General features: G+C 43.5%; 1 protein-coding gene across 11 annotated transcripts in view; it reads left to right on the top strand.

Moving 5' to 3' along the window:
• atp8a2 (ATPase phospholipid transporting 8A2) overlaps nucleotides 1–16068 on the top strand; it is a 61766-nt gene extending 45698 nt beyond the window's left edge. For 10 of the 11 annotated variants that reach the window (XM_089125486.1, XM_039666997.2, XM_089125481.1 and 7 more), the window contains 5 exons: nucleotides 360–467; nucleotides 2471–2559; nucleotides 2646–2750; nucleotides 5282–5373; nucleotides 14865–16068. In XM_089125486.1, the coding sequence (XP_088981612.1) occupies nucleotides 360–467; nucleotides 2471–2559; nucleotides 2646–2750; nucleotides 5282–5373; nucleotides 14865–14959 (489 nt within the window). In that variant the 3' untranslated portion in view covers nucleotides 14960–16068. Of the gene's footprint in view, nucleotides 1–359; nucleotides 468–2470; nucleotides 2560–2645; nucleotides 2751–3451; nucleotides 3506–5281; nucleotides 5374–14864 lie in introns of those variants that run through there. The other variant, XM_089125483.1, reaches the window with a different exon arrangement.
• Nucleotides 16069–16121: the final 53 nt, after the last annotated feature.

The raw sequence follows: 16121 nt of genomic DNA, 5'->3' as shown, positions 1-16121 counted from the left end.
ATTTTTTTGATATTGTAATGAAAAATGACAAAAAATACTATGAAAATGAATGAAATCACCTTCTAATGCATCTTCAGTGCACTTGATATTATGTGTCTGATTCTGTTGGAAGGTCATATATATATTCTGGGAAATGCTTTAGATAGATTGGGAACATGTATCGCTGCTATGGCAGGACATTTCTCTGTCCTGTCACCGTGTGTTGAGGGGACGTCGACACTCCCCGTCCGTTCAGCTGTCCACACACCAGATCTTGTGATAAAGTAGAGCGGCCTTGGTATTCACACAGTGTCCATTACAGTTGAAGAAGTCTATATTCAGTATGAAACTGACCATGACCTGTTTTTCTCTTGTTCTAGTTTTCTCACCTGGCTGTATGGGGCAGCATGGTGCTCTGGATGTTGTTTTTTGCCGTCTATTCTGCAATCTGGCCGACCATTCCTATAGCGCCGGATATGTTGGGCCAGGTGAGTGCAAATACACACACTTGCTCATATTTGTGCTTTACTCACTGACTACAGCCCGGCGCCTGGATGACTTGCTCTCTGGGTGTTCCATATCAGATTTATGGCCCGCTGTCCCATTTCGCAGTCTCCCTGCACCTGCCACGCAGTCACCCGAGCCCCAGGTTTTTACGGCCTACCCTGGAAGTGTTGACTTAAGCGAGTGGGCTGGTTTGTGCAGTGCCACAGATATCTATGTGTGTAAATGTATGAGGAATACTCTTGAAAGGTTTTCTCTCATGTGTACACTGGGATATATACTAGAGAGGCCGACCGATATATCGGCGGGCCGATATTATCGGCCGATATCAGGCATTCTAAGGAGACTGTATTCAGTTATGAAATGTAATTATGTGCTGAATCATATTTATATTGTTTTTATAGGAAAACCCAAACACATACTGCGTGTGTGAGAGAGAGAGATATGCTGTTTGTAAAATTAAAGTCTTAAGCGCAGAGCTTAAAGTAAAATTATGCACTTGCATATAATATTTGCATTTGCAAGCTGAAATTCACTCCCTGAAAATATAGATATTTGGCACCCGTGTATCAATACAATAACCCTATGCAAAATATTGCGATATTATGCTGTATCGATACCCTTACCCCAAACACACTGTAGTATCGAATTATATTTACAATTATCATTTCAAAATACAATTAAAATATTAAAATTCAAATTTGTATCAACATATTTTAGTATTGTATTATTTTTTTTTTATAACCAGTATTTCTCTTCAAAAAATTTCAACAAATGTCAAATATAAAAAATAAATAATGAAAATAATAAAAAATATTTTAAAATGTATTAAATTCAATAAATTGCATTTAGTACAAATATTTGGTATATATTCATCAAATGTTATAATATATAATATACTATAAAATATGAACAATTTACTCCAAGAATTTAGCTATTCTTTCTGGCAGCATAATTGGAAGCTAGTCTACGGTGCCCTGAAATGCAACCTGCGGAGGCGGATCACTGGATTTTGGAACAAAGCTAGTGTGTGCGTGCTGTGGGAGTGTGGAGTAGTCAGGGGTGGGATGGAGCTCTCTGAAGCCCTCCAGCCCATTAATTCGATTTGTGTCAGAAATCAGGAATGTGCTCAAGTATCACAGCAGCTGCTCTCGGAGGGAGAGAAAAAGAAGGGACATCCCTCGTACTTCACCCTGCAGCGTTTACTTTTCTTTCCCCTCTCTGTCCAGCCGTTCATTTTCTTAATCTCTCCATCTCTCCATGTAGGCCAAGCTGGGAGCGCACAAGCTCCTTATGCATGTTTTTCCAGCTCTGTATATCAGCGTGTGTATTTTTGTGCGTCTGCTTGTCTGAGAATTCGGTAGGGTTGGCCTGGGTCTGGGAGTGTATGCGCAGCTGTCGCGAGAAGATGCCGTCTAATGGTTTTCAGAGTCTAGTAGATTCCGTCTGTGATATCAGCTGTGGAGGATCCTTAAAAGTGGGATCACTTGATTGCACACCGTGAAGTTTCTCAAGCCTGTTGGATTAACATTAAAGGCTACTTTGAGAAAATACGATTAAGCAGAAGACTTTTAAAACTTTCTGTGTTAATAAAACAATTAAATTAATCAACAAAACTAGCAGATAGTTTTTTTTGTGTGTTAGTGTGTGTGTTTATTTAATTTTATTTCTAAAAGGGTTTTTTTCAGACCGTTTTGAGCGATAAGTTTAAGTAGTATTAGTCATTATAAATGGTTCGTTGTAAGAAGGAACTCATTAGGGTGGAAAAAACTTCTAATTTGGGCCATTAAACAGTCAGCGGAGAAGAGCAGCAAACAGCAGACGGCAATGGTAGGTAAATAGGTAATTAAACTCTCAAACAGGTCAAAGGTGACACAGGTCAGTCAACAGCTGTTGCAAGGACAGAGAAATCCAGCAGGATTGGGTGTTGCGACATTTTCTAAGCATTGATTTCAAACTGATGATGATCTGTTTATCTCTGTTTTAGGCTGGCAGGGTAATGCAGTGCTGGAGCTTCTGGCTGGGCCTGATACTGGTGCCAACAGCATGTTTACTCAAAGATGTGGCATGGAATGCGTAAGTAACACACATGCACACATCAGTGTATTTATGGAGAAAATACAGTGTAATTTGGCTATATATATATTTATGTCACTGTTCAGTGGACGACGCACAGTGAGGAAGACTCTGCTAGAGGAAGTGCAGGAACTGGAAGCTCGAGCTGTGGACCCTAGGGCAGCTGTCCTCAGAGATGCCAGCGGCCGCAGGTATGTCCTGCAAATATGCTTTGAATGAAATTAACCCATTGACTCTTAGATAATATAGCTATGATTTTAATAAAAAAGGCAAATGCATAATTGTTACATAAATCATAATCTGCTTCAAAACTTATTGAGCTGACTCGCTGCCTACATAGGCAGCATACCAACAGCAATGGCACCTCTTAAGTGACTCTACATCAACGCAGTAACTCATATAAATATCAAGTTAAATTTTAAAACGCTAAATATTGTAAATAAATTAATAAAATATCAACAATTCTTGCTTTGTCTGCCATCTTGGATTTTCTATACTTCTTTAAAAAAAAAACCATATATATATATATATAGTAGGTTAATTTACAGTTTAATTTGTTTAAAATAATTTATATGTATATAATATATAGTTAAACCTTAATTTTAGATTTTTGTTTTATTTGCTTTGCTTGTTGGAGTACATTTTGTGGTTGCAATGCAACGCAACGCTACTACAGTTTTGTCAAAAGAAGAGATCATTTTAAACAGCCTTCACATCAGGACAGCGATGTATTAAAATTCTTATGGAGGAAGCTCACTAGGTTTTAAAGCTGATTTATTGTGTTTATTATCCCTTCATATCGTTTTTTTTATTAGTTTGTGGTTGTGTGTTTGGGAAAGAGACTGCATTTGTGTCCCTTGTGATCCTCTAACCCCTGCCTGAACACCCACAGACCCAATGCTGAGGAATCATAGACTCGTAGAGTCAAAGGCAGGCATGTACGCAGGTAGAACCAGCCTGCCTGAATGTGCAGTGACCTCTGTTTCCCTCTTCCCTGAACCTTCCTTTTCAGCGTCATCTTTATCTCATGACTTTTCTTTTACTTTTTCTCTTTCCATTTTACATTCTGCCATGTCAGGCGGCCATGAGCTGGTCAGGTTTGCCTAGCTATAAGCACTGGGTGTGTGTAGCTTCCTTAAGATCGTAGCTCTGTGCATGTGTTTGTTTTCATGCTGTGTGTTTGTGGACTTGAGGCTGACTGAGTTAAGCGTTTGCATGGATTTAACCGTTTTAGCCCAGAGATATTACGCTGCATATTGCATTTGGTGTACAGCCCTATATGAGACAGAAACTTGGCAGACGGACGTGTAGTCTCATGCAGTTTTTTTTGTAATACCTTTGAGTGTTTTGTGGTCTTTATGCCATTAATTTATGGCCAGGGAGTTAACAGAATGGACTTCTAATCAGAGGGATGTTGGACGTAAGCCCTGTTTGGGTTTACCCCCTCATTCCCCCAGAGCAGAACACTTAACCTCATTTGTTTCAGTAAATATCCAGCTGTAAAAAGCATAATGGTTGTAAGTCATCCTGAACGAGTGTAGAAATCTGCTGAATGATTCATTATCGGCTTGAATTCAGCTTCGTTGTGCGGAGGCTGACACAATTCAAGAGTGCATCCTAGGCGTTTAGATTTGCAGATCTGTTTACCCAAGAAGACCCCAGCTAGCCCTGCCGGACAAAAGCGAGGCATTTTCCGAAGGATAAGCCAAGCCTGGACTCGTACTTGAGGGACGGCCCGAGGAAAATAAGTTATTGAAAATTTGATTAATCAAAACAACTGTCTGATATTCCAAGGATTGTCCACGTTCCAGAGAAACGACAGAGGAAGAAAGAGCTCCGGTTACCACCGAGCCTATGCGTCATTCCATCCTTTTATTTCTTTATTTATCCATTCATCATCCCCGTCTTTCAACCGGTCATCTGTTTTGCAGACATAGTTTTCATTGGCTGATGTTTTGCCGTATCCCATATACTGTTGTTGAATTGTTTTACTAAGCAGCCAAATGAATGCCACGTCCTTCCCAACGATAACAGTCCAAACGGTCCCCTTCGTTGCACAATATGAGTTTGAGCTGTAACCTTGAGAAGTTTGGCCCTCATCCATGACAACTGGTTTCTGGATCACTTTCTTTTTTGGATGGGGGGAAAGACCGCTTTCATCTGATTTACAGGGAAACATCATAGACTGATTTGTTTTACATAGAACGTGTTTATCAAAGATGGGGTCGGGATCATTCGATTCCTCTTCATTTCAAAACTGGCCGCAAAATGCCATCAGATTCGGTTTCCAAAATTGAAATTTTGCCATTTAATTTAGCAACCGGAGACGACTTTATTGGCCACATTCATTTTAGAATAAAGAGCTGTTGAATACTTCTCATATTTATCGTTTTTGTTTGAAGGATTGGAAAGCTTGAGGATTTAGTGCAGTGGAAATATTGAAAGAGAAGTTTTTGGATCACAGGGCACAAGTTTAATGTTGTTTATGAGTGCTTTGGGAAGCCGTTTCTTAGAATCGTGCGAGTATGTGTGTAAATGTATGTTCTGCTCGAGTGAACATCATTAAGAGTATCTGGCATTTGCCAAGATGGCCACGTGTCAGAGTAGAGCACTGTGTTGTAGAAATGCTTGTGATTTGACCTCTAGCTGTCATGTGTGTAGCATATCAGCTAGGAACTATCCTGTGATTGGTGGCATAACCCGCCTGTCTCTTTCTGTCCAGTCTGAACGAGCGTGCCCACCTGCTGACACGGGTCTTCAGGAAAACGCCTTCCAGCGTGGGACGCTCAAACTCTGTGCAGCAGACAGTGTCACGTAAGTGCATGTACCCCATGTGTCCTTGTTAACACATTCCCATCCACTGGCGGCTGCGAGAGCCTTGTGTGTGCAGCACTACAATGAACAACTTGACTAGGCTAGTTGGTGCTGGTCTAGCAGGCGAACTGTCTCATCCATGCTGTTTTTCCAGAAAAACCCAGACCAGCATCCTGACAAGTTAGGATGGTTCATTGAACCGTGGAAAGAAATAAAAAATATAGATTCTAGTCGGAGTACGACTGCAGTTGATGGTTATTTTAACCTGTCAGTTGTCAGAAAACTATTATATCTTATGGGTTTCTTGTCCAAACTTTACACTATCATATCTGGAAAAAAAAATCTTTCAATTAATCAAATATTAAAGGGTTTTTATTAAAAGTAGATTTTCATTGAAAAATATCCACATACCATTATTCTTCTTCAATGTGCAAATTGAAACATATTAAATAAGAATTTGGGTCGGTAAGATTTTTTTAAATGTTCTTCTAAGTCTGTAGTGAAGATAATAGGTAGACACTCAGTCTATCTGCTAGTTCTGGATTTATCATCAAGTTCACTCAGGTGTGTCGGCCAGAACACCTCTTAAGGCCAAATGTTCCAGAGTATGAAATAAATAGTGGAGAAATAATTCTGATTCTGTTTCTTTATTCCTCTTTCTTGCAATTCTGTGAGTATTGGTGTGTGTGTGTGTGTGTGTGGTCTCTATAAAGAGAGAAACAAATTACAAATGAATAAATCAAACATAGCTATGCATTCATTCCTCTCTATGCACTAATATACATTACTAAACAAAGGCAAACAATAATCAGCATAACTATACAGTATATCTCTTAAACTCTAATACTGTAAGAATAATGTAAAGATTCAAACACTTATAAAGGATCCTCAGATTTTCCATTATAAGTAAAATTCTAACAACACTTACTACTTTTAATACTCAACCACAAAGTACTGATCAATCCTAACAAATATAAAGGATAAACACATCTAAACACGATATTACATATCTTTAACCTGACGTACTAAATCAGATGAGTCGAAGCTCGTACGTGAAATGTACTAACGCGAATATAATTAGCACCTCAGTCTCAAATCGACTCCTTAAACTCCTAACTCTTATCTACATCAAATAACAGAAATAACTACTTTAACTAATAATATAATACCACAGTTTTACTTACTTTTTTCATTTACGCACACTCTGAGGGAAAGTGCAGCTCACACAACCGACTGACCAACCGACTATCTCTATCGTACTGCATACTAAGTATGTGATGTCAGTATACAAACCAGCGCGCGCCTCAGCCACCGTTACAAGCGCTGAATCAACGGAAGTCAACGTGAAACATAAACCCTAATATGGTCAACTACACTAAATAATAGCAACACTAAAATAACTTTGGGGCCTTTTCTACAGCCGCCCCCGAATGTATGTAATACATTCGCTCATCAATAAAGGCAACAAAGTTCTATGGCTGGGGTGTAGTTGCAGGAGTGGAACCGTCACCATCTTCTCCAGAAGGAAGTGCAGGGAGGACAACCAGCCTGGCAACTGGCCGTGTGTAGATCCTTTCCTTAACCTTTACATCAGCGGACCTGATGTGCCCGTCAGGGCTGGGATGAGTCTTGATCACTTTCCCAATGGGCCAGAGGGCCCTCGGAAGATGAGGATCAGCGATCATCACTACACAGTCCCCTGTAATATCAGGTGGTGTAGCCTGCCACTTCTGGCGAGCTTGGAGACTTGGCACATATAGCCGGATGAAACGGGCCCAAAAGTGGTCGGCCAAAACTTGGGAGTGTCTCCAACGGCGGCGACAGATGAGCTCACTTTCAGGGTAGACTACCTGAGGTAACGAACCATCAAGCCGCCCCATAAGAAGAACACTGGGAGTCACTGGATCTGGGTCGCTGGCATCTGAAGACACATATCCCAAGGGCTTACTGTTAAGGATCCCTTCAACCTCAGTAAGTACGGTGCGAAGCACTTCTTCCGGAACAGGTTGAGCACCGACTGTGGCATAGAGTGCACTCTTAACTGAGCGTATCTCCCTCTCCCATACCCCTCCGAAGTGAGGAGCGGCTGGAGGGTTAAAGCGGAAGGAGATCTTCTGTGGAGCAAGGAGATGTTGTAGTTCATTAGACATTCCAGCGAAGGTCTCACGTAGTTCTCGCTCACCTCCCTTGAAATTTGTTCCTTGATCGGAAAACAGCTCAGCAGGTGTTCCTCTACGGGAAACGAACCGACGAAGGGACATCAGAAAGGCATCCGTATCAATGGAGGTAAGGAGGTCCAAGTGCACCGCCCTCGTTGTGAGGCACTTGAAAATGATCCCCCATCTCTTCTCCCGGCGCCGGCCAACTTTGACCTCAAATGGCCCAAAGCAGTCCATCCCTGTAGAGTAGAAAGCCGGCTTGTAAAGACGCAGACGGGCTGATGGCAGGTCTGCCATTTTCGGCACTGCAGGTCTTCCCCTCCATCGCCGACAGTCAGCACAGCTATACTGGTAGCGCCGGACAGCCTCACGCCCTCGCAGGATCCAGAAGGAGCGTCGAAGCTCTGCGAATACCCGCTCTGGGCCTGGGTGGAGGAGGCGATTGTCGAAGTCTTGGATCAAGAGCGTAGTTACTCGATGACCTGGGTCTAAGATGACTGGATGAAGAGTGGTCAGCTCTAGGCCTTCTGCTCGACGGAGTCGTCCTCCAACACGAATGAGCTCTCCTTTTTCATCCAGCTCTGGAGACAGCGTGCGGAGTCGACTGCTGCTAGGTACTGGTTTACCAGCTTTCAGGAGGCTGTACTCTTGCTGAAAGCTATCCCTTTGAGCCCTCTGAAGTATTAACTGTTCAGCCTGTCGGTAGTCTTCAGCTGTAGGCTTGTAATTAGAGTTGGCCGCCCCATGCAGCTCCTGCACTGTCTCTTCGAGCAGCTCCTTCCACGAGCCGTACTGACTCACGTCTGAAGTCGACTGGCTTGATGCAACTGCGGCGACCCCACAGAAGGTAGACTTGCGCAGCTCTGAGTTATCTTCTGCTTGTTCTACAGCAGGGTCCTCTGGCCATGAGTTTGGACTGGTCAGGAGGAAGGCAGGTCCCAGGCTCCATCTATTTGGTTGAACTAGCTCTTGCAGCTTCTTCCCTCGTGTCACGTCATCAGCAGGGTTTCTTGCAGTATCAACGTATCTCCAGGCATGCCTGTCAGTCAGCTCCTGTAGTAGTAGTGGATCATCCCATCCCCTGTGTTTGTCCCAAAGAGATCGGACAATTATCTTAGCCCTGGTGGTGTAGGGTAGGATGAACCCCAAAGGGTCGTACTGACTCGCCAGCACTTTATAAATATTGCGCATGGTAGGAAACCCGTACTCCACATGGCGATGCTTGTAGCCGAGGACATCCGAGTGGAAGAGCCAGCTTAGCCCTAGAGTAGATTCTGGGGTATCTGTCTTGTTCTGAGCCAGCCATAACTCAACACTGGCGGAGCAGCTCTCTTCAGGTAGGTGACTTATTACCCCCGGTTCATTGCTTGCCCACTGACGCAGATCGAATCCTGCAGATGCAAGAAGGGCTCGTAGCTTGTCTACAAGGTGCTTAGCCTCAGCGATACTGGGAACACTCTGGAGGCAGTTGTCTACATAAAAGCATTTCTCAACTGAGAACCTCACGTCTTCATCTGGCTGGCTGTTATCAGAGACGTGGCGCTGTAAGGCGAATGTGGCACAGCAGGGGCTACATGTTGTACCAAACGGTAGCACCTGCCACTCGTACACTGCAGGAGGGCCTTCTTCACTGATGTCGCGCCAAAGGTATCTGAGCAAAGCACGATCTTCTGGGAGGAGGCGAACTTGGTGGAACATGCCTCTGATGTCTCCACTAATTGCAACCGCATGCTCTCGGAATCTTAGCAGAACTCCCAGTAGTGATGCTCCTAATGTCGGCCCAGGCAGTAGATGGTCATTGAGGATCTGCCCTCGATACTGGTAGGAGCAGTTGAATACCAGCCTATTCTTGCCATTATGGCTCACCAGATGGTGAGGAATATACCATTCCTCCCGACCTTCCTCCGCTGAAACTTTCGGTCCACACTTGATGACATAGCCCGCCTTTATAAGTTTCTCCATCTCCACTCTGTAGGCTTCTGCCCGTGCAGGATCTTTAGCCAGTCGCCTCTCTACACTTCGTAGACTGGGCATGACGGCTTCTTTAGTTGCCTGAAAGAGCGGCATGTCTCTCTTGCGGAGCAGCGGGGTAGCGTAACGTAGAATGCCATCTACCTCTACCCTGATGGTTTTGGTCTCCAGGATGCGGATGGCCTCTTGGTCCTGTCTTGAGCGAGTAACTAGTTTCTCACTTCTGAATGGGACATCATCGACCTGCCATAATCTCTCAACATGTTTCATCAGCTCGCTCTGGTGGGGTGCTACTGTTGTAAATAGACACTGCCGTGGTTGGGTGAGGTGACAGACTACACTCGCTGGGCCCTGCAGTGTCCAGCCCAGCCTTGTGCAGATGGCAGCAGGCCCTCCTGGAGGTCCTAATCTGACAGGTTCAATGGGAGTGACGAGATGGGGGTGGTCACTCCCAATTAGAAGCAAGGGCTTAACATCCATAAGGGTCTGTATGGGAAGGCCAATGAGGTGCTTGTACGTGTTCCTGAGTTGTTCCATGGGGTAAGTATGGGCAGCTAGTCCAATACAAGCACTGGTGAATGCACCTCTAATCTTGAACTTAGACTTTGGCTTTGACGGCGAAGAAATGGAGAACGACACTGATGCACCACGGAGGGTCCGCACTTCATCTCTGATTGTACGTAATGGAAGGTCCTCTTGAATCCCCTGCACACCTAGCTTCTCCGCAGCATCTGGCAACAGCATAGTTCTCTCTGAACCGTCGTCAAGTATGGCATAGGTGTTAATTGATTGGTCACCATGGTGAATGCGGACTTTGACAACTTTCAGAAGAACCCGACTGCCTTCAGTGGGTCTATCCAAATACAGAACTTCTGTTGTGCCCCTTAAGCCTGGGCTATCCGCTGCCGGTGTTGACGATGCCTCCTTAGGTGACCTCATATTCACCTCATGCAGAACCTGGAGGTGTTTCCCTTGGCAGAGGCTGCATGTCTTTTTTAAGTTGCACTGAGCTGCCTGGTGTGGCCGTGCACATCGCCAACACCTCTTGTTCCTCTTTATCCATTCAATCAGCTGATCCTTAGTTAGCCTGGATACCTCTGTACACTGGCTGAAGTAGTGTTCCTCGTTATTGCAGAATGGACAGTATGGCTTGCTCTTGTTCCCTTTGAAGGAGCTGCGTGGCACTGGAACCTCAGGTTTCTTAGCTGTGTCCTTCACACCATGGAGGACAGAGGTAGGTTGCTTACCCTTCCTACCCTCTTGACGGAACACTGGCTTCTCCCGCACTCCTCTCACAGCTAACTGTCCTTCAAAGTCCTGGCACCAAGACTCGTACTTCAACCAGTCTGAAAGATTAGTTAAGGTGTGGGTTCGTGTTCCCTGATGATACATGCATCGGCGAAACTCTGCTCTTTGCTCAGATGGCAGCTTGCTCAGCAGACGAGAAACATGTGAGCCACATTGTAGTTCCACTTCACCCTCGTGGCCTAGTGTTCTCAGCATTCCCACGAGTGACTGTATTTGGAGTGCAAACTTCTCAAATGCAGCAAAGTCTCCCCGCTTTATGTCCGGTGAGTCCAGCACAGCAGCAATACGCCTCAGCGCTATCTGATGTGGTTGGCCAAACTTGTCATTCAGGGCAACCATAGTGTCGGAGAAGGGTGTCGGAGAGTTAAGGTAAGCATCTGCTATTAACCTAGCTTCTTCTAGTTGCAGATGATCGACCAACACTTGGTATTTAAACAGCTCAGATGCGTCATGTGGTAAGAGGTTCTCCAATGAGATCTTGAGCCGTGCGAACTCACTTGGGTCCCGACTGGCGAAGTTGGGAATTGTTGGGCGTGGCCCACGGTAACTTGGCTCTGGGATGTTGGAGTTATAACCCTGCGGTGATTTAAAGGGCTGTGCCCATGCCATGCTTGAATGTCGCTGTTGGGGCGTTGGGTTGCAGCCAAGGTCACTCCGTTGACCACCATAAGCTGTAGGGTACTTGGGCTCCGCTGGATGTGGCTGCGGCAGAAACTGAACGGGCTTGAACCAGGGCGGTGGATAACGGGCAGTGTCATCCCATGGCTTTGCAGTAGGAAGGGCCTCACTTGCTGAGTGATAAACTCGTGACTGGCCCACAAACATGTCAAGAGCTGGGGGTGGCAGTGCTTCTTCCTTAGTTCTTGGAACCTCATCTATTCTCCTAATAAGTGAATGTAGCATAGGTCGGTCACCTGGTATAAGTTCGTCAATTACTGGGTCTGGCCATGGTGGTGGTGCAGGCCAATCATCCTCTTCTTCAGCGTTAAGTTCACTTTCTACAAGTGGCTGTGATGACATCACTGTTAACTCTGGCTTTCTGGTATGAAGAGAGGTTGGAGACTGCATGTTGCGAACAGAATCCACTAACTGTCTCATGTCTGCTCGCAGCGCTCTAAGCTCAACTAAGTCTGATGCCATGTGGCGCTGTGTCTGCTGCAGGAGGTGTCTTTCATGACGAATGTCATCTAACTCAACTTGGCTGTCATTCTGCGGATGTACTGTATGCAGTGCTGAAGGTAAGGGAGTAGAGTAATCTCGTAGTTGTTCCCTAAACTCTCTCTCTGGAAACCGCTGGGGGGCTAGCTGCTTCTTCTGGCTGTGCTGTTGGCTCTCAGCCCTATAGCCCAGGTCCATCTCCTGAAGAATAGCATCCCGCCTCTGGCGTCGCAGGGGAGAGTCTGGTGGGGAGGTGAGGGACGTCATCCTGGCATTTCCCTCCTGGTGAGAACTCTCTGATTCCTCTCTGTACCTCTGACCGATGTAGCCTCTATAATCAACCTCATAATCTGCATAGCGCACAGGTAGGTGGATATGCCGTCTGGGACGTGCACCAATAGCATCATACTCTGGATGTCGTTCCATCTCTGATGTGAACCCAGTGAATCCGGCTCGAAGGACCATCAATGTAGTGAAGATAATAGGTAGACACTCAGTCTATCTGCTAGTTCTGGATTTATCATCAAGTTCACTCAGGTGTGTCGGCCAGAACACCTCTTAAGGCCAAATGTTCCAGAGTATGAAATAAATAGTGGAGAAATAATTCTGATTCTGTTTCTTTATTCCTCTTTCTTGCAATTCTGTGAGTATTGGTGTGTGTGTGTGTGTGTGTGGTCTCTATAAAGAGAGAAACAAATTACAAATGAATAAATCAAACATAGCTATGCATTCATTCCTCTCTATGCACTAATATACATTACTAAACAAAGGCAAACAATAATCAGCATAACTATACAGTATATCTCTTAAACTCTAATACTGTAAGAATAATGTAAAGATTCAAACACTTATAAAGGATCCTCAGATTTTCCATTATAAGTAAAATTCTAACAACACTTACTACTTTTAATACTCAACCACAAAGTACTGATCAATCCTAACAAATATAAAGGATAAACACATCTAAACACGATATTACATATCTTTAACCTGACGTACTAAATCAGATGAGTCGAAGCTCGTACGTGAAATGTACTAACGCGAATATAATTAGCACCTCAGTCTCAAATCGACTCCTTAAACTCCTAACTCTTATCTACATCAAATAACAGAAATAACTACTTTAACTAATAATATAATACCACAGTTTTACTTACTTTTTTCATTTACGCACACTCTGAGGGAAAGTGCAGCTCACACAACCGACTGACCAACCGACTATCTCTATCGTACTGCATACTAAGTATGTGATGTCAGTATACAAACCAGCGCGCGCCTCAGCCACCGTTACAAGCGCTGAATCAACGGAAGTCAACGTGAAACATAAACCCTAATATGGTCAACTACACTAAATAATAGCAACACTAAAATAACTTTGGGGCCTTTTCTACAAAGTCTCTAATGCTCACCAAGGATGTACTTATGTCATCAAAAAATACACTAAAATCAGTAATATTGTGAAATATTATTACAATTTGAAGGAACCATATTCTATTTTGATGTATTTTAAAAATGTAATTTATTCCTGTGATTCCAAACCTGAATTTTCAGCATCATTACTCTAGTCTTCAGTGTCGCACAACCCTTCAGAAATCATTCTAATATGTTGATTTACTGCACAAGAAACATTTATTATTAGTATCACTGTTGAAAGCAGGTGTGCTACTTAATATTCAGGATTCTCTGGCGAATAAAAAGTTCAAAAGACTGCACTTTTTATTAATTGAATGCATCCTTGCTGAATAAAGGGATACTCCACCCAAAAATGAAGTTGTTGCAAACCTGTATAAGTTTTACGTTTTCTTTCTTCAGAAGTTTCTTTCTTCTGCTGAACACAAAAGATATTTTGAAGAACGATTAGAATCAAACAGTTGCTTGGCACCATTGACTTCCATAGTAGAAAAATAATTACTATGGAAGTTAATGGTGCCAAACAACTGTTTGATTCCAATCGTTCTTCAAAATATCTTTTGTGTTCAGCAGAAGAAAGAAACTCACACAGGTTTGCAACAACTTGAGGGTGAGTAAATGATGACAGAATCTACATTTTTTGGCTGGAGTATCCCTTACTGACCCCAAACTTCTGACCGGTATTGTAAATGTTTGACAAAAAATATATATAAATGTATAAATTTAAACTATGCTATACATATAAACACAGAAAGGGTTTAAGGGTTAGTTCACCCAAAAATGAAAATTCTGTCAGTATTTACTCACCCTCATGCTGTTCCTAACCTCTATGTGTTTATTTGTTCTGCTATACACAAAGGAAGATATTTGGAAGAATGTTTTAATCAAAACAGATCTCATTCCCCATTGACTACCATAGTAGGAAAAAATACTATAGTAGTCAATTGGGAATGAGATCTGTTTGACAGAATTTTCATTTTTGGGTGAACTAACCCTTTAAAATAAAATAAAGGTTTTATATACAACAAAAACAACTGTTTGTCATCCCAATTTTCTTTTCGCAGCTCTTTTGCCATTTTTAAATGTGTTTTTATTGATGTTACTGACAGACTTTCCACTGAGAGCTCATTGAGCCAAGAATTTAATTGAACTCTTTTCATGATCAGCTTTATCTATTAGTTACTGCCACCCTAAAATTAAGAATCAATAAGATATTATAAATAGTGCTGTCAAACCGATTAATCGCATTTAACATGAGTTATTGTAATGCGTGTGTATGCATGTGTGTATATATATATATATATATACTCACACTATATAAACAAAACTTTTATGTTAGATGAATCGCGATTAATCAAATTGGCAGCACTAACTGATGTGATTATATCATTAAATCAGCGCAGCTATACAGTTTTGCTTACAGTATAGCATGCATGTACATCTCCCTATAATAAAGCTAACAATTGATTTTCTTTCTCCCAATAGATGGATATGCATTCTCACAGGAGGAGGATGGCGTGGTGTCTCAATCCCAGGTTGTACGCTCCTATGACACAACCGTTCAGCGGCCCAGTATGTAGCTGTCACCACAGCAACAGCTGGGAAAGACTTTAATGACACACACCTGTGCTGGGTGATCCTGCTGTGGCCTTTAAGCTGAACTAAACTGAACTGGGCACAGCTAGCGCAACAACCGGCCGAGCTACATAACACACCACCTCTCAATGAGGCCGGAGGGAGTGGATTTACGGAGACAGAGGTTTGGGGGGCGGGGCGGGTATATTCTCACACCGAAATGGCCAGTTGAAATGCACTACACATGAACGGACAGGTGAAAGGAGCCGAGTAGCATCCAGAAGCAGAAGCCAGAGACAATGGTGCCTATATCACTATCATGAGTCACAAGACTGCTTCATTTGGTTCTATATCATGTGGGTGCGTGTATGCATCTGCACGTTCGTTTATGTGAGCGTATATATATCGGGAAGGATGTGCGTATGGCTTGTCTGTTGCATTCGCGCTTATTTGTGTGTAAGTTAGGGTGACTGGTGTGCTTCTTGGTGTGTCTGCATGTGTGTTTTTGTTGAGTCCTAGCGTCTGCGTCTCCAGAGATCGGAGTTTGGCATATCCGTCATCACCACAGCGATGCAAGAGGGGAGGCCACTGAAAAAACAAACAAAAAAATACCCACCCACATGCATACACGCTTTGGAGAAATGCCCATTGCAGACCTGAGATGGGGGGAGGTGTGGCTTACAGATGCAGCAGACACGCATGCACCGTTACCCCTCGTTCCCATCCAGTGAGGGCGGCTGCCAAAACACACACCGATTCCTCTGAGGCGAAACCCCCCCACCCTGCAGCACGGAGCTTCCCAGCTTACCACACACACACAAATACACCTTCTCTCACTCTCTGTCTCACCTAATCTTCTACTTAATGGTGGCCTCTGTATCTTAGAGCTCATGTTCTCGCCTTCTGTCTACCTCTCTCTTTTATTCTCTCTCTCTTTCTCCAGATCAGCAATCTCCATGTCTCCTTGTTCTCTTGGTCTAGTTATCCGTTCATTCCCTCTCTGTTTCATTAAGTGGCTGCTGTGGATAACAGCTGTGGCTCTGCTTTGTCCGCTTTCACTCAACCTGTGAGGTTTCTGGACTATTTTGTAAAATAAACTGGACTTGTGACTCTGTGTCATTCTCTTTTTAAGGCTTGTTTTTGTCCTGTTTTGACATCCTAGAAGTT

This window comes from Pimephales promelas, chromosome 22 (genome assembly GCF_988280905.1).
Source record: "Pimephales promelas chromosome 22, fPimPro1.hap1.1, whole genome shotgun sequence".
Taxonomy (NCBI): domain Eukaryota; kingdom Metazoa; phylum Chordata; class Actinopteri; order Cypriniformes; family Leuciscidae; genus Pimephales; species Pimephales promelas.
The sequence above is the reverse complement of the archived record's forward strand: the minus strand, read 5'-3'. Positions and strand labels throughout refer to the sequence as shown.